The sequence below is a fragment of the Sorex araneus genome, chromosome 1 (genome assembly GCF_027595985.1).
Source record: "Sorex araneus isolate mSorAra2 chromosome 1, mSorAra2.pri, whole genome shotgun sequence".
NCBI lineage: Eukaryota > Metazoa > Chordata > Mammalia > Eulipotyphla > Soricidae > Sorex > Sorex araneus.
In genome coordinates, this window is record NC_073302.1 from 405071238 (window position 1) to 405089435 (window position 18198).

Here is an 18198-nt window from a genome sequence, read left to right on the forward strand (position 1 = left end):
CAAAAGCAGCCGAAGAGAGGGGGAAAGAGCATGAGAGGAAAGAATGAGAGAGTGTGAGTATGACAGAAAGACAGAAAAGGAGGAGGGAAAAAGAGAGTAAGAGGAAGAGAGAGGAAAGAGATCATGTGTGTGAGAGGAGAGAGGGAGGGAGAGGGAAAGGGAGGAAAGGGGAGAGAGAGAGAGAGAGAGAGAGAGAGAGAGAGAGAGAGAGAGAGAGAGAGAGAGAGAGAGAGAGAGAGAGATCATTGTAGATAGATACTCCAGGAGTTGCTTGGCAACCATCTTTGCTAACACCTTCTCCCAAAAAGGAACCATTTGAATCAGCTCCTAAGATTTCCCTGAGGTCAGGATTCTGTCCACAGAGGCTAGAAGGCGAGGCCTGGCAATGAGAAAGCATTTCTCTGAGGGGAGGCCGGGCTTGATCAGGAGGCCACTGCTCCCGCACCGACAGAGAAGAAAATCTGCACTATTCTGCTCACAGGACATGCTCTCCAGGGCTGGGCCGGCTTGAAGGTGCTGGGACCCAGGAAGTGGGCAGTCGGGAGACAGCATTTCAGGGGGTCCTTGCCCACACGGGCTGAGCCTGCATCAGCAGCTCCTCACCTGTGTGTCCTGGGGTGTTGGGGGTGGGGAGGGCAATGGGCCAGGGGCTTGCTCCCGGTTCATCCCAGCCCTGCTCTTTGGGCAACAAGACCCAGAGCTCCTGAACTGGGCCTCTCTCTGGCTGAAGTCTCAGCTCTCCTACTTCCCATGGGGTCTCTGGGGCAAATCACTCCAGCCCCCTGAGCCTCCATTTGCTCATCTCTAAAATGGGCTGGCAATCAGTGTCAGAAGACACTCGGGAGAACTAACGGAGGGAATGCACGGTGGTTTCTGTGCCTGGTAATTGGTGAGTGCCCAGTGAACTGCAGCTGGGATTGGTGGGTGTCCCAAGCAGTCAATATGCCGGCCTGGCATGGTGCTGCTGGGGACCACCAGCATCACCCCAGCAGGGCTCCAGGGTCATTCAGCAGTGCTTAGGAGACTGTCCTGTGTGTTGCACCTGGGGTGTGGGGGGGCCTGATCCCTGACCCCATAGCTATCTCCTCAGCCCCGGGACTGCTACTTTTTTTATACCACAGAAGCAGCAGCTGGAAAGATGGGGTGGGGCGAGGTGCTGGCTTGCCCTGCACACTGTCAGTCCTGGTTCAATCCCTGGTACTACTATGGTCCCCTGAGCACCATCAGGAGTGATCCCTGAGCACAGACGGATGTGGCCCTAAACCCCAAACAACAAAATCACAGAAGTGGTCCCCTAGAGCCCCTCCAAATGAACTGATGGAATCTGAACCTCTAGAGGTAGTCCCAGTGTCTGGGATTCTCAGGCTGGGAGGACTTAGAGCTGCTTCTCTTGAACAGCGCACAGCATTAAGTCCAGGAAGTGTAAGCACTGAATGGGAGTGTCCCTGGGCCACTGCTCAACTCTGTTGATTCCTCCTGACTGCAGCTGGGGCACTGAGCACTCATGGTAAGGGCCCCAGCAAGGCCCCACTTTGGACAACAGAAACTAACTGGCTCACTCTTGAAAATGAATAGCTTAATTCTTTTCACTCCCAGCATCTTCGAGAAGAGACAACAGGGGCTGGAGAGATAGTACAGTGGGAATGACTTGCCTTGCATGTGGGCGACCTAGGTTCAATCCCCAGCATCCCATATGATCTCCCAAGCCCACCAGGAATAATCCCTGAGCACTGAGCCAGAGTTAAACCTGGAGCACTGCCAGGTATGAGCCCACAAACAAATAAAAAAGAACAGGAGACAAATGGAGACCAAAAATACCTCTCAGACCCCAGGGCCCCTCCTGGATCAGTTAGGATGCTCTCTGTCCAACTTTGTCAATGGAAGCTCAGGCCCAGCTGAGAGCAGGTCCAAGGGTCTGGTCAAAGTAATGATGAGCACAAGAAGACTTGTCCCACTGGGTGCCTCCTGAGGGCCAGAGAGAAGCTCAATGACTGGCCCCACCACCCGGAGAGCTGTTATTATTCCTGCTTGGAAAAGGCAGAGACCAAGACTTAAAGAAGTTATCAGGTAGGTGGCAAGGTAAGATTCAGAGAATGCACCATGCAACTTCCAGATATGCAAAGTGAATGCATTCCTTGGTGAGTGGCAAAATGTAAGATTTCCCGTGTGGGCTATGTTTGCAGTCCATGGGGTTAAGTACATACATTCCCACAACCATGCGACCACCCTTACGATGCACCCGCACAACCTCTTCCTCTTCCCCAACAGAAATGCTGTCTCCGTGAAATACTAACTCTACATTCCCCTTTCCTGAGTCCTTAACAACCACCACTCCCCTTCCTCCACCCTCTTAGGAATCTCACACACTCACATGCTATTTGCCCTTTGGTGACCAATATACTCCTCGAAAGTGCCTGACAGCTCCTGGGTCTGAGAGGGCTGAACAGGGCACATGTCCCAGTCACCTTCCACCATTGGCTTTTGTGTCCTTCCCTCCCAACCCCAATACTCCATGACCTGTGGGTACCTTGGGGCAGGTCCACAGATGTCTCCCATCCCCCCTCACTGGCCAAAGGGGGGATGTGAGGAATGAAACATGCCCAAGTGCCTCGTCCAGAGATATAAAAGCTGGTCCACGTGGAAACGAATCTGTCACATTTCTGAAGACAAGGACCGCAGCTACCTGTGAACCAGTAGCTCGGTGGGGGGAAGGTGGCGGGGAGGGAGTGGGGACCAAGGCCCCCTGAGGCTCCTCAATGAAGCCGCAGACCACTTGGCACACTGGGCAGAAGCCCCCAAGAATCAGACCCCTTCTGGGTCTCCAATCCTTAGCGTGGCAGTCCTGAAACCAGCCACTTTATTCTTCATCATCTGCAGCCTCAGTTCAGACACCTCCCAGGGGTAATCAAACTGCACGGAACGCCGGTCGGATCTGCGGCCTGATTTTAAATATGAACTGAAATGCTTAATGCCTCGCCGGGGTGCTCCTGACACCAGGGGCCATGCTGTAATAAACACCGTCATTACCAGTACCGGGGTCTGGGGGTCACCGCCCACCCACAGGGAGGCACGCTTGGCCACTCCGAGTCAGAGGCTGGTGGCTCTAACCTTGTCTGAAATTGGGGGAGGCTGTCAGACATCCCCCAGAGCAGGAGCCCCAGCGGCTGAGAAAATAGCTGCTGTGCTCTCTCCCCTCCAGCCAGACACATTTTAGTGTTTAGGAGATTGTCTATGTGCATTCTCTCACATCCTGGCCTTCACACACACTGTCTCCTCGACTTCCCATCCCCAGCTCCACACAAGGATAATTTCCATTCATCCTACAATACATGTAATAAAGGTCCACATCTTCTAGATATTAAGGGGGGAAAAAAAGCATACGGAGCTCGTGTGAAATTTTCCTCAGAAAGAAAGGCCTTCTTCATGGAGCCCCGAATCTCAGCAAGCCTTGCTGCCCAGGACCTCCAAGAATCACCCTAGAGGTTCTTTTTTCACCGTACTTTCCACTGCTGCTCAGACTGTGCACACGCCCAGGGTGGAGGGTCACACTGCCCTGCGGCCAGGCCTAGCCCAGCGCTGCACATGGAGGGCGCCTCCCTCCCTCCCTCTCAAAAACAGGTCAGACGCCAAGCTGGCCGGAGAGATCCTGACACAAAGCAAGGCAACTGGAGACTTAGATCGTCAATCCTTCTACCAGACTCCAGAGGAGAAGAAAGGAGATGGCCACTGTCTCCCGTGAATGTCTCACAGATTCGGACACTGAGGGAATGCAGGTGGGGAAGGCAAAAGGAAAAGACTGTATATGTATCTACTTGACTATGCATCTTTATCACACAAAATACCCTCAGTGGGATAAGGAGGGAGACTCACTGTCTACCTTTGGAAATTTTTTGTTTGGTTTTGTTTGGGGGCCACATCCAGAGGTGCTCAGGGTTTACCCCTGGCTGTGCTCAGGGATCACTCCTGACGGGGCTTGGGGGACCGTATGCAGTGTCAGAGATTAAACCCTGGTAAACTGCATGCAAGGCAAGTGTATTTCCTGTTGTACTACTTCTCTGGCCCCTATAAGACATCTTAGAAAACTCACTTAAATGTGGTGGGGTGTTTGCTGAGATGGTAGTGTGGGTGGTATGATGCGGTGAGGTGGCAGAGATGTGTGTGTGTGTGTGTGTGTGTGTGTCTTACAGAGATACACATTCTCTCAGAAGACACAGGATAAGTTCCTCTCCTAGTGTGACGCCTGGGAAGGCAGTTCCACATCCAGTATTTCCAAGTGTAACAACGTTGCCTAACTACTCACTTTGGAAAAAGCCAGAGACACAGTTATCTCCACAGGGAAATATTTATGTATATAAACTCATTTTAGAAACATTGTCTTTTCAAACTTAAGTGGCTTTGAAAATTCCTTCTCTCTGCTCCCTGCCTGGGTTCCGATGTTGCCCCTTCTCCTGAATTAGTTTGGCTTCCTCATTTTCTCAGCCCTTCCAACTCCTCCCTCTTCTTTTTGCCTCCTTTGCACCTTTAGGCCACTCTGCCTCTCTTGTCCTTTCATCCCAAACACTGGGCAAGAGAAAAGAGATGAAAACAAAATGCCAAGGTGAACAAACATTGTTGCTTATGAACCAAAGGGGATGAAGAGGAGGCTAACCGAGAAAGGAGTTGAAATTAATGGTGAAAATGAAGTCTATCTGTGTAATCTGTGGACTGGCGCCTCCCCACCTCCCATTAGCATCGATAACCGAGTTGTGTGTATAATGATGACGGGAACCCTGCTGCAACTTCCCATAAATCTCTACCACTTGTCGCTGTTCCCCAGCGTGGACTGTGAGAACATTTCATTCTTGTATCAGCTGTTGCCTTTCCCTCCGATTTGCCACCATCCAACAAGAACTTCAGAACTAATCCTGACCCTAACACAGTTCCAGGTTCTCTGCTTCCTTCTCTTGTTCTAGCTCAATTCTACCAGCATCTCAGAACAGCAAACTCTTACAGCCACTGCAAGACCTGACCAGCCAATCAAACTGTTCTCAAATTGGAAGCATTCCACCACTTTACCTACATCAAATCAAACATCTGGGAACATTAAAACACAGACGACAAATGCCTGAAATAACTGGGGTAGGCTTCCAAAAGACCCAAACAAGGATTGATTGAGGTCTTTCTTTTCTGAGAGAGCAGGTAAAACCACTTACCAATCATTTAAAAATTATTTTTAGACCTCCCAGGCCCCCAAAAGAACTCATAAACGCATCTTAGTTACATGCCTTAAAAAGCCTATGTATTTTTTCCCCCTAACGACATGTACTGATGACCACACATTAATTATACTCTACTAAAACCAGTGGTATCATAGAAATTGGTTTTTAAAAACCATTAGTGTTATAAAAGTATGATAAAATGGTTTATTTTAAAAATGAAATTTTAGATACAGTATATCTTTTCTGTACATCACTGATTAGCTCCCATCTGGCTTTATGAATAAGTTTTCTAGCACTTGCTTCATTACTAAATAATGATGATAATCACAACATTTTAAAAGAACAAAGGCAAATATTCATTTAGCACTTACTGTGTGCTAAGCCCTTCGGTATAATCTCAATTAATCCTCATGACAACCCTGTCATTATCTCCATTTTTATAGTTAAGGACACTTACGAGCCCTACTAACCCTGCTCCTTATTTATGAATTAACTTCTTTTAAAAAAAAAAAAGTTCAGCTGAAGCCATCAAAAAGGGGGACATCTTTTGAAATCACAGAGATTTCCTCAAATTACCCTGAAAAACAACCTTCAGATATATCTAGGAGTCTAGAGAGAGAAAATTATTTTCAGAGGTTAGCCCAATGAGTGGCTTAGCTTGCATTTTCGATTATCAGTGCACTTCGAGACTCAGATTGGGCGAATGAGGTTTCCAAGTGCCCCTTCCTCCTGGACAATCTCAGACCCGATGGCTCCAAGCTGACTGAAGTCAGCGTTCTCTGCACTGTAGGGAACAACTCACCCAGGGTTCTGGACTCAGACCCCCAGTTTTCTTAGTCCTAAAAGTCCCATTTCATTCACAAACTGCAGCAGATTGTGGTTGTGTATGAGATGTGGTGATTTTTGCCACCAAGAGGTTATAAAATGAGAAAACAGAGCTAGTGTATAGTAGTTTAAGATATTTTTAATGTGAATGTTTGTTTTAGGCTTTTTTTTTTTTTTTTTTTGGTTTTTGGGTCACACCCTGCTTTGCACAGGGGTTACTCCTGGATCATGCACTCAGGAATTACTCCTGGTGGTGCTCGGGACCATATGGGATGCTGGGAATCGAACCTGGGTCAGCCGCCCTATCCGCTGTGCTATCGCTCCAGTCCCTGTTTTAGTTTTTGTTTTTTTTTTTAACATTTCTTTAATGTTAAAAAGTGCTTCCAATTTGAGAACAGTTTGATTCGCTGGGTCAGATTTTGCAGTGGCTGTAAGAGTTTGCTGTTCTGTCTGGTGCTGACAGATAGAATAGTGATGAGCGCACATGCCTAGAAGACACCCAACCCAGATTTGATACCTGGTACCACAATGGTTTCCCCAAACTTCTCTGGGTATAGTTCTAGAGGCCCCAGCACCACCCGAATGGCCCAGTTAACCCCACATCACAAGGCGCAAGCAGCATTGCAGCATTAGGTCCTTGCACTGAATCACCAACCAAGCTGAATGAGAATTACTGTTGGGGGCACCCCAACTTCCTGAGCATCACCTAGGAGGCTTAAAAAAAAACAAACAAAAAATGAAACAAAAATCCAAAATGTCTAGGGCTGGAGAAATAGCTCAGTGGCAGAGCATTTGCCTTCTATGTGTGAGGTTCTGGGCTTACCAACCAGCACTGTAATAACAACAAAACTAGCTTGTCAGGAACATACATGCACGGAATTGAGCAATGTATGTTCAGCAGTCTCAAAGGGACTCTATGAAATGTTTAATCCCACTCCTTACAAGTGAGAGAATTTTCCAAGAGAAGGGAAATGGTGTTCCCAACATCATGAATGGTAACATACAGGGATGGCCCAAAGCCATAAGATTCCACCAAGTATGATGTTAAGAAGACCTTAAGAATCCAGGGTATGGGGCTGGAGTGATAGCACAGTGGGTAGGGCGTTTGCCTTGCACACGGCCGACCCGGGTTCGATTCCCAGCATCCCATATGGTCCCCTGAGTGCCGCCCTGGGGTAATTCCTGAGTGCAGAGCCAGGAGTAACCCCTGAGCATCACCAGGTGTGACCCAAAAAGGAAAAAAAAAAAGAATCCAGGGTATGATTTAACAAGGTTCAAAAGAAGCATTCTCTCCTTCTTGATTGCAATTTGGTTGTTCTTTCTTATTTTTAAATTAGTGTTTGTGTGTATGTGTGTTTTTGTGTGTGTTGCGATGGAGAAATATACCCAGTGAGGCATTGAACCCAGTGCCACACTTACAAATGTTAGCATTCTATTAACTTTTTTTTTTCTTTTTGGGTCACACCTGGTGATACACAAGGGTTACTCCCGGCTCTGCACTCAGGAATAACCCCTGACAGTGCTCAGGGGACCATATGGGATGCTAAGAATCAAACTCGGGTCAGCCGCGTGCAAGGCAAACGCCCTATCCGCTATGCTATCACTCCAGCCCCCAACATTTTTGACAAATATAGGTAGAGAACTGAAATAGAACAGGTTAAAGAAACTAAGAACAGAGAAGAAAACTATGCTACAGTAGTCAAATCATTCAGAAAATCCGCCCTGTATCTTCCAAACTTATAATCAAACAGAAACAGAAGGCAAAGGATCCTATCTGCCCTTGTTCAGCTTAGTCCATATAAAAAAAATATTCAGTGGCAACAATACTCATAGCAGAATCATTCACTGTAGCCAAAAGGTGGAAACAGGAAGGTAAACAAAACAGGGCATGTACACACATGGAATGTTATTTAGCTGTAAAAAAGAATCAAGTTCTGCTAGATGCTACAACATGAATCAGGAAAAATATTATGCTAAGTAAAATAATCCAGCACAAAGGGTAGCATATTGTATAATAAATAAGGTATTTAGAAGAGGCAACTTTGGAACTGAAGCGATAGTACAGTGGGGAGGGCATCTGCCTTGCATGAGGCTGACCCGGGTTCGATCCCCAGCATCCCATATGATCCCCTGAGCACCTCCAGGAGTAATTCCTGAAAGCCGAGCCAGGAGTTAGCCCTGAGCACCATTAGATGTGACTCCAAAACAAAACAAAATAAGAATCATAAGAGGCAACTTCATAGAGACAGAAAACAGAAGTTATCAGGACTGAAAGGAAGAAGGACTAGAGAATCACTACAGAACATTACAGCTTCTGGCTGGGAGGATAAGCAAGTTTGGGAAGTCTAGAGTGAGGATAAGTATACAGTATAATTAATGTCCTCAAGACTGCTGAATTGTACACTTTAAATTGGCTAAAATGATAAATTTTAGGTAACGTTTATTTTATTACTATAAAAAGTCATATCATAATCCAGATTATACTTTTCCACATCACTTTTCAAAACCCATTAAAATATTATATCAGATTCTAAAATTTGAGAAATTGAATGTATACTAATTATTTTTACTTTGTGATTAAATATTTTTACTAATGAAAATGAAAAAACAATCTAGACTATAATCTTTCATTTCTGTTAGAATTCCAGAACATTTTTATTCACTCATTACTATAAAAGCCCGAATTTCATCATAGGACATATTTACTGCCAATGCACCATGGTCAAATCTATATCGATCAGTCAATGGCACGTTCACACTTAAAACATTCTGGGACTTGCAGTGACTCAATCAGAAATACACACCCTCCCAATACCTTCCACAGGTGGATTCCAACAGGAAGGCCATTTAGGACACTTGAAATTCTGAAAACCCTTGCAACCTGACACTTTAACCCAGAGTCCTAGCTGAACCCTTACATTTCCCACCCTGGGCAAATATATTTAGTATATGTATAGTCTATCTATAAAGAAAATAGTGTTCATATTCCAGGAAGATTTTCAAGAATTACTAATCCAATTCTGCTCCACCGGGCCCAGGAACAAAGAGATTTCAGCCCATACTTGGCTATTTTGGCAAACTCAGCAATTGCATGTTACACTGAACAGTGGGTGTCCTTAATGCAAATGCATATAATTAGGAGCTAAATCTTTGTACCTTCATGGGACAAAGGACATAATAAGCAGGATATACACTTGTAACTTCTGAGGAAAGGAGAGCCTTTCATTTTTCCTTAAAAGAAACTATTTCTCATAAGGCATAGAGAATCTAAGAATAAGAATCTTTTGAAATGGAAAGGAGGACGCAGAATATAAATTTTGGTATAGTCATAATGTACCGGCCCTAGGACTGAGAGGTGCCAATACCATATACCATGATGCGGGTATGTGATACATACCATCTACCTATGGTTTCTATTCAACTCAAATTCAAAGGTTTTCATAAACTCATCTTCTTTTGTGGGAAACTTTTTCATTGTTGGTGATCGGATAACCAAGTCCTAAAAGATTTTAAAGATCTCTCAAGAGTTAGTGAAGAAACACAACCTCTAGAGGTACTCTGCACTGGCAACACGCAGACATTTGGCCCTCATGAGCTGCCTCTTTTAATAAGACCATTTGACATCATTCCCCTAGGCATCCTAAAGACATACATCAAGATCACACTAAGATGCTTAGGGGCAAACATTGTTAGAATAAGGTTTCATTCGCAATCACAGTGCTTAATTAGCAAAAACACTACGTAGACAAAGACTCTTGAACATGTATCCATTTAAACTCCATGTTATTTTTTCTAAAGCACAAATTTTCCCCTCTCTGGAGGAGCACAGAGAACCAATGGGGTTGGGTGTCAATTAATAAAATGAAGTCCATCACTCCAAGTGGGTTTTAACTACCTTCCCTGGCAATATCCAGTAGAGGAGGACATTCTTCAGGATGTAATATCCTTTCCTCCAATCACTTTGGATGAGCAATGCGCTACTGGCCTACTTAAGGCTCAACTCCTTCAATACTTCCCACCAAACTCTTCTGCCAGCCCGTGCCTTCCTCCCACCTCAATTTTAGCCAACCATGCTTGCAAGACATCAGTGAGTAAATTACAATTCCAAGGAATCCGTCCATTTGTTCAGCAGAAAGTGGACTCTGGGGTTGCTCCATCTGAAGCCCATAGGCCAGAGTTACATATGGCAGGCTTGCAAATGCGAACAGGATATGATTTATTTACGACAACCATGTGTGTGTGTGTGTGATGCCCAGTTCCAGCAGACTGTGGCTTTTCTCGCCTGCCTTGGTCTGGGACAACCTGTCTACTGACTGTGTCCTCTATATTCGGGCACTGGATTTTCATGCTGGGGGAACAGGGATGGACTACTGACTTGGTGGAGGGAAAAGGGGCGGGCATGGGTGGGTTGTGGGGGAGGGTGTGCACTTTCAGACACCCCTATCACCATATAACAATCTAATCAAATGCTCAGTGGGCCAAATGTGACTTTCGGCAAAGGTTTGCCAGGTGCAATCTTGGGGGCAGAGTCAGGGTTGGGGAAAGGAGGGCTGGTAGAGGAATAGGTGGTGGAATGACTGGTCAGTGTGGTTCATTCAATTGTTGAGCCCTTCCTCACAAGGAAGGCGAGGATATTTGTGAAGGCTGCTCCAGTCTTCAATCCAGAGACATCCACCCTTCCCCACCCCCATCATTTGGCAATGATGCTCCAAACACCAATGGCAGACAGGCATCCAAATGCGGACTCCAGTTGAAGTGCAGGAAACTTCTGCCTACAACCTTCTCACCCCTTTCTCACCACCCACCCCACCCTCCTAGTTGCATTTAGACTTTGAAAGAAGTTAACATGAAACAGTAGTCACCTGGGCATGCTGGATTTTTGACAAGCCTTAGTCACTGTAGCCAGCAGAACAATTCACGGTATATTCGAAATCCTATGAAGATTCTAGCACACATGCTAACACTAAAATGCCAGTAGCTCCACTTACCTTCTTTATTAAGCCTCATAACCTCCCTGCTTTTTCCACCCTCTTTTCCAGCCTCTTCTAAATCTACATCTGCAAATGAAAAAGAAAAGGAGAAAAGAAAATTAAAAAAGAGGAATTAAAATTAAAGGGGGGGGTAGTGAGCCAAAGTCAAGGGGGGAGGGAGAGTTTATTTGCAAACAGATCGATATATTCATCCTGTATATGAAAATCTTTTCCCAAAATTGACAATGCAACATTTTTTTCTCCCAAGTCCGGGTTTTCCATCTACCTGGCCCAGATAGGTACCCCAAAAAACTATGCAAGCAAGCAACAGAGTATCGCCTTTTAAACCCATACACGGTGGGGCTGGGAAAGCCCACCCCGCTGGCTTCCACCGGGAGCCGAGCACAGACAGACAGACCAGACAGACAGACAGCGCTGGCAGCCAGGGCCTCAGTGCACTGATGGTCTGTGTCTGTGTGTATTTATTTAGAGAGAGAGGCAAAAGCATGGAGGACGCTGGGGGCCACTCTCTCTCTCTCCACACACTTTTTTTTTTTTCCTCCCAGTGGCTCTAGGTGAATGGAAAGGTTACAGGATAATAAAAGGAAGAGGAGGCGGTGGGGTTCTTACTGTCCGAGCAGTGTAATTTGGCGGCGTCGATCCAGGAGGACCAGGGTTTGCCCAGAAACGCCTCCGGACTGGGCACTTTGCGATCCAGTGTCGCCATTGCTCTTCCTTCTTGTTGCTTTTTCCCTGTTCCTTCGGCAGCAGCAGCCGAGAGACACGGGATTCGAGAACGCTCCGACGTCATCTTCGGAACGTTCCGACATTGAGTGTTCTGAAAGGGGGAGGGAGGCAGGGCCGGGAGGAGGAAGGCGGAGGAGGAGGAGGAGGAGGAGGAGAAGGAGGAGGAGGAGGAGGAGGAGGAGGAGGGGGAGGAGGAGGAGGGGGAGGAGGCGGAGGAGGGGGAGGAGGAGGAGGAGAGAGCGAGCGAGGAGGAGGAGCCGGCGCTCGGGCCGGGCGCGCTGCGTGTCGCGGCCGCTAGGGGCAGCAGAGAGCCGCCCGCCGGGGAGGGGCCGTGCGCGCCGGCTCCGGGGCTGGGCAGCGGCGCGCGGGCGCTGAGATGCTGCGCGGAAGGCGCCGGGGCAGCCGCGCTCCCACGGAGCCGGGGTGTGCGGGGCGACGGCCGCGGGTCGGGGGTTTTGTCTGTGTATGGGTGTGTGTGGGAGGGGGTGTTGGGGGGGACCTCGCCAGAGGCCAGAGGACCTGGCGGTGGTAGGGGGGCGTAGGAAGGGTGGGTTTTCCTGCAGAGTTGCTCCCAGAAGACAGAAAGTTTTTGCAGAGAGCCTTTTCCCAGCGAGTTTCGTCTCTCGTCGGGTCCCCAGCCCCCACGACGAGTCGCAGCCCCCGGCGACGATTCCTGTGGCTTAAGATTCCTGCAAAAAAACAGGAGCTGCACCCGCCTCTCGCGACGTCGATCCCTCACCAGGACAGGACCCCGGCGCCCTCGTCCTGCGCGCACCACTCCCTGGCCCCGCGGACCGTGCCTTGTCGGGCGGTGGAGGATGCTGCGGACGCCTTCGGGAACCCAGGCCCGTGGAGCCGATGGAAGCAGGTGAGTTTGGGCGCTGGAGGAGGGGAAGCGACGGGAGCTGCTGGACACCCCCCCCTCTCGGCCCGCGCGGGACGTGCAAAGCTGGAAACTCGGCGGCCTCACACCTCCCACCCCGGACTCTCGCATTCTCCGCGCGGTGCGTGTCTCCAGCCCTGGGAAAAACGCCCGCCCCAGACTCTGCTCCCGGATCACCGGAGCGGGTTGAGCATCTCGGCCGCACTCCGAGGACGATGTCGCATCTGGAGCGGGTTCCGGCGCTCGCTCCGCCGAGATTAGGGTGGACGGATGAGCAGATGCCCTGGACAATCAGAATTCGATTCCCGGGAACGTTCGCTCGCGTCAGGCGCCGCTGCTCCAGCAGCAAGACAGAAAGAGGAAGACTCGTTGCCATTGCCGCTGGTATCTCTCTTTTAAAAAGTCTTCTTTACTAATAATTACGTAAAATAGAAGGATCCCTCCCCACACACACACTCCGCGAGCGCGCGCGCGCATGCACACACGCGCACACACACGAGATAAACATTTCCCCTGTCTGCCAGTGTCTTTCAATGCTTATCATTCTTGTATTCTGCACAGTAGCTCAAACGCGCGGGTTCGAAGTCTCTCAGTCCTGTGTTCGTTCGTGCCCTACCCTCACCCTATGCACTCGGCATCCTGTGTCTCAAAGGCAAAGTTAGGGTGAGTGAGGCAGGAGGCGCTCGGGGCATGATCTTCCCTGGTGAATCTTGTTTGAAGGGTGTTTCCGTTTGTTGGCTAGTCAAATCTACAGTTTTACTTCCTTTGCTCTCTTTGGAAGGCTTCCTACGTGGGTACCACTAAACGATTTCAAGGTGTCTCTGGATAGAGAAATCTCACTTTAAGGATGGCTAGTAGTAACAAATATTGATTCCTCATTACCCTCTTAAGATATGCATCACGGTGCTTTTGTCATGCTCTCTCTCCCTCCCTCCCACCCATCCATCTTTTCATCAAATAATACTTGGCATGAACTAGTTGCCCCCAGCAAAGGAAGACAGACGCTGCCCATTACTGCTCTCCTGGAGAGGCATCCTGCAGGTCTCCGTGGAAGCAGGCGGGTGGAACATATTGGCTGCCTTGGAAAACCAGACGCGCACAGGGCGCCTGAGCAGCGCAGAGGGAGCAGCATGCTCTGCCAGAGAGGACCGCGAGTTTTGCAAAGTTCTCCTTCCCACAGGAAGGCTGAAATCTAGTTGGGCATGACCAGTTGCACAGAAGGTGGGCTCTGTTCTGCAGCTTGGCAGGGAAAGATTTAAAATGGCAGCGGGAAGTGTTCTTGCGGGTGGGACATGGAGTGTCATGTTGCCTGGGCATTGAGTGTAGTTTGCAAGCACTGTGAGGCAGTATTGAGGAGCTGGGGGAGCTGGGTTTGTGTAAATAAGCTTGTCAAATTAGAGAAGGGACTGAATGGCAGCCTCTAAAGGGGCACTATTTGACAATGGGGAACCACAGAAGAGAACAAAGTGTGACTGAGAAAGATTTCTCTGGTCTTAGTATCTAGGACTTAATGGACTAAGGGCTGGAGGGATAGTGCAGTGGGTGAGGTGCCTGCCTTGCATGCAGCCAACTCTGGTTCGATCTCCAGCATTGTATATGGTTCCCCACAGTAACCATCGGGAGTGAGTCCTAAGCACAGAATCAGAAGTCAGCTCTGATCACAGCTGGGTTTGGCCAGAAAACAACAAAGGAAGAAGGGAAAGAGTAGTGTGGAAGACCTAAGAGACAGTACTGGGGTTAGGGCACTTGCCTTGTGCAGTGTTGACCTTGGTTCCATCCCGGCACCGTCTATGGTCTCCCAGGTACCAACATAAATAGTCCCTGAGCACTGCCAGGTGTGATCCTTAAACAAAATAGTAGACCTGAAATATTCAAGGTGTGGAGAAATGAAGGTCTGGAATTTGGCGGTCCATGCAGCATAAGGGGAGAACGAGGCTGAGATTGTCCCTCAGAGGGCTGGGGGCCTGAGGGAGCTCTGTGACCTTGGGGAGGAACTGAGGCCCTTCATCCAACAACTCACCAGTGGCTGGGTTCCCGCAGCAGCCACCCAAGAGAGTTGGCATCGCCTCCAGTCCAGCAGGGACATGATGAGAACCGGCGAGAGCCTGGTACCCGGTACCATTGTTCTGACTCATCTGTGTCATAAGAGAGCCAGTGCTTGCTGTCCTTTCACCTTATTGCATTTAGAAAAAGTGGGGGGGTTGTGATCTGTCCCAGAACAGCACTGCCTAATACAGAGTGGGGACAGCAAGCAACTGCATTACACAGCAGTGCAGCCACCAGAGAAATAAATAATCATCCGCTTCTCTTTTGAGCTCCCTGAGAATTGTGTGTCCTCATTTTTTTTTGCCGGCTTAGTAGGATGTTTTTTGCACCAGTTATGTTCTGCACTCTTGAGTTTTGTATTGTATTCATTGGCTAAGGTCCTCAAAGAACGGTGGCAAACCAGTTTTTGCTGATGGTGATGTGATGGTTGGTGTTGGTTACAACTCAGTTCCCAAGAAGTGTGTGGGGAGGACAGTGATGAAGAGACCAAAACCTGGGGAAATCACTGACTTGGGCTTCCTGAGAATTTCATCTCCTCACCCAGGAATCACTTTATTTTACTTTTTCATTGTTGTTGCTTTGGGGCCATACCTGGTGGTCCTCAGAATTTGCTCCTGAGGACCAAATTCTGTACACAGGAGTCACTGCTGGGGATGCTATGCAATGCTGGGAATCAGACCAGGATCGGCTATATGTTAAGTGCCTTAACCTCTGCACCATCTCTTCAGCTCCGACCCCGCCACACACACACACACACACACACACACACACACACACACACACACACACACACACACACACACACCCTGGAGTCTCTTTAAACCATTCGGAAAGTCAAAGGTAGCTTAACACCAGCAGAAGGCAGGGTGCCTCAACTGCAAAGAAGCCAGTTCAATATTTTGATATTAGCTAAGTTGTCTAGCAAATCTCTCAGGTAGTGGTTCTTTTGGCCCGAAACCCTTAAGGTGGTGTATCAACCGCAATAGTTCTCTCTTCTAGCAGGGAAGATTTTACGTGGTATCCTAGTGAAAGGGCTGGAGCGATAGCACAGCAGGTAGGGCATTCTACTTGCACGCGGCTGACCCGGGTTTGATTCTTCTGCCCCTCTCAGAGAGCCCCACAAGCTACCGAGAGTATCTCGCTCCCATGGCAGAACCTGGCAAGCTACCCGTAGCACATTCGATATGCCAAAAACAGTAACAACAAGTCTCACAATGGAGACATTACTGGTGCCCACTCGAGCAAATCGATGAGCAACGGGATGACAGTGATACAGTGATACAGTGATCATAGTGAAATATAGGCTGGATTCTAAAAGTGACTTAATGTCTAGCAAAGCCGGACTTTGGATACATTGCCTGGGGAAAAGACAATCAGCACATATATATTATTGCAGTGAGGAGTGTGTATAATTGCAGTGTTTTCTATCCCAAACCTGCCACAGTTTGTCCACTGACTATAGAGATAATGATATCAACTTTGTGAAACAGCAACCCACCTGTGACTCTGTAAGTATGGATAACAAGACTGTCAATTAAATTGCGCTGCTGGGAGCCAGAGAATGGAGAGAGGGTTGCTCACTGAGTTACTAGACTTTTACACTTGACTTTAAATGAAAAATGAGGTCAGTTGGGAGTAATATTGGGGTCAGCACAATGATATATATTATATATACACACTTCTATTTCTGTACCAACTATGTATATGGCAGCTTTATTACAGATTTGAATTCCTTGTGGTAGTAAATAGTTACAAATACTCTTAGTGACAGTCAGAATCTTATATAGTCTTATTAGGAATAAATTGACCTGCAAAACAGCCATTTAAAGCATGTTAGTATGATGTCGACATGATAAAGCTCTCTAGCAAAAATATGCCTCTGTCTCCCATGATGAATGTGTCGGAAGATAAAGGGAATATAAAATAAGATATTGTAAATATCTTATTTAATCTCTCTCTTAGAAAAATGACAGTGATTGGCTTAATTAAAAAGAAGAGTCCCATAGACCAAATAAGCCAGTTCAGTGGAGAAGAAATGGAAAATGCTTATTTAAATTGAATACACCTAGTTGTGTAGGAGACCAACTTGCGTTCACTTAGTCTGATTCATGTGCAGTTTAACCATGTTATTGGAAGGGGAGAAAGAATATATTCACTCTCATTTGAGGATATTAAGCTTCTCCTGGGGTTGAGGTGCTGCCTGCCAACCTTGCTGCTGTCTCGGCTGTTGTTGGGAGTTCATTGGCGGCAACGGGGTGAAACAGCATGTTCCATTACAATGAGACATCCCTGGAATTGTTTGATGGCCTTTGCCTTAATTGGATCCATCTATCCCATCTGCTGTTCTTCCCTCTAAATTTGGTTCCCTATCCCCCTTTCTCCCTGAAAATTGTAATTTGGGAGGAAATTTATTCCGTACATCATGTGTTACCTTTGTTAAGAACTCTCTGCATCTGGAGGGCAGGTGGGCTGCCTCCCACCCCCTGTTAGACAACATTGCCCCTTCCCTGCTCCTGCTCCCTTCACTTGTTGATGGATTAAAAACAGAACTGGGATAAAAGATCCTCAGTAGCAACTGGCATAGCGAGGAAAATACGTATTCCAAGCTGCTCCATCTAGGCCCTTAGCCCATGCCAATTTTTTTTTCGGGGTCACAGATGCTCAGGGGTTACTCCTGGCTCTGTACTCAGGAATTGCTCCCTGCAGTGCTTAGGGGACCATATGGGATCAAACCCGGGTCAGCCGTGGGCAAGGCAAATGCTCTCCCTGCTGTGCTATTGCTCTGGCTCCGCCTATGCCAAATCTGAGCAAGCCTGGGATCTTAATAAAAAAACACTGTAACTATGCGGGTAGAGCGTTTGCCTTGCACATGGCCAACCTGGGTTCAACTCCTCCATCCTTCGGCAAGCTACCAAGAGTATCCTACCCACACGGCAGAGCCTGGCGAGCTACCCATGGGGTATCCGATATGCCAAAAACAGTAACAACGAGTCTCACAATGGAGATGTTACTGGTGCCCGCCCGAGCAAATCGATGAGCAATGGGATGACAGGGACAGTGACAACTATGACATTTACATTCCAAATGGGGTAGGAAAGTCCAAATGGGAATGTTTTGTGGAGGTGAAACTACTTTTGAACCTGGCTGCCCAACAGATTCAGTGAAAACTTTGAGCCCTGGGACTGCCTGGAGCTTCTCTGAGGTGGCAGAAAACCTCTGCTCCCCAGAATGTAGCAGCTAAAGTGCCGTTCCTAACCACTGCTCTTCCCCTGAAACGATGGGTGAGGAAACAGCTTCTCTATAGCACTGTTGTAAAATCATCTCTGACCCTTGACCGCAATAGAAATTAATACAAGTTTAACATGAAAATACGCACATTCATTGGAGAAAAATCCACCCAGAGGTACAATTCAGGCTCGAGATTGGCAGGTGTAAACTAGAACTTCCCTTCTGACATTGTTTGAGAACCAGATTTCCTCCACTGAAACCTCAGTTTTCACCCCTATGAAATGGGTATGGAAGAGTCCTC

The 18198-nt window shown here is 47.8% G+C and overlaps 1 protein-coding gene across 5 annotated transcripts in view; it reads right to left on the reverse strand.

The window, feature by feature from the left end:
* The window catches only part of ATXN7L1 (ataxin 7 like 1), a 273063-nt gene extending 261165 nt beyond the window's left edge, over nt 1-11898 (reverse strand). For all 5 annotated transcript variants that reach the window (XM_055121044.1, XM_004602116.2, XM_055121040.1 and 2 more), the window contains exons 1-2: nt 11624-11898; nt 11012-11080 (exon numbers count right to left, since the gene is read on the reverse strand). In XM_055121044.1, coding sequence (XP_054977019.1) covers nt 11012-11080; nt 11624-11804 — 250 coding nt within the window. In that variant the 5' untranslated portion in view covers nt 11805-11898. The remainder of the gene's footprint in view (nt 1-11011; nt 11081-11623) is intronic.
* Between the last annotated feature and the right edge of the window lie 6300 nt (nt 11899-18198).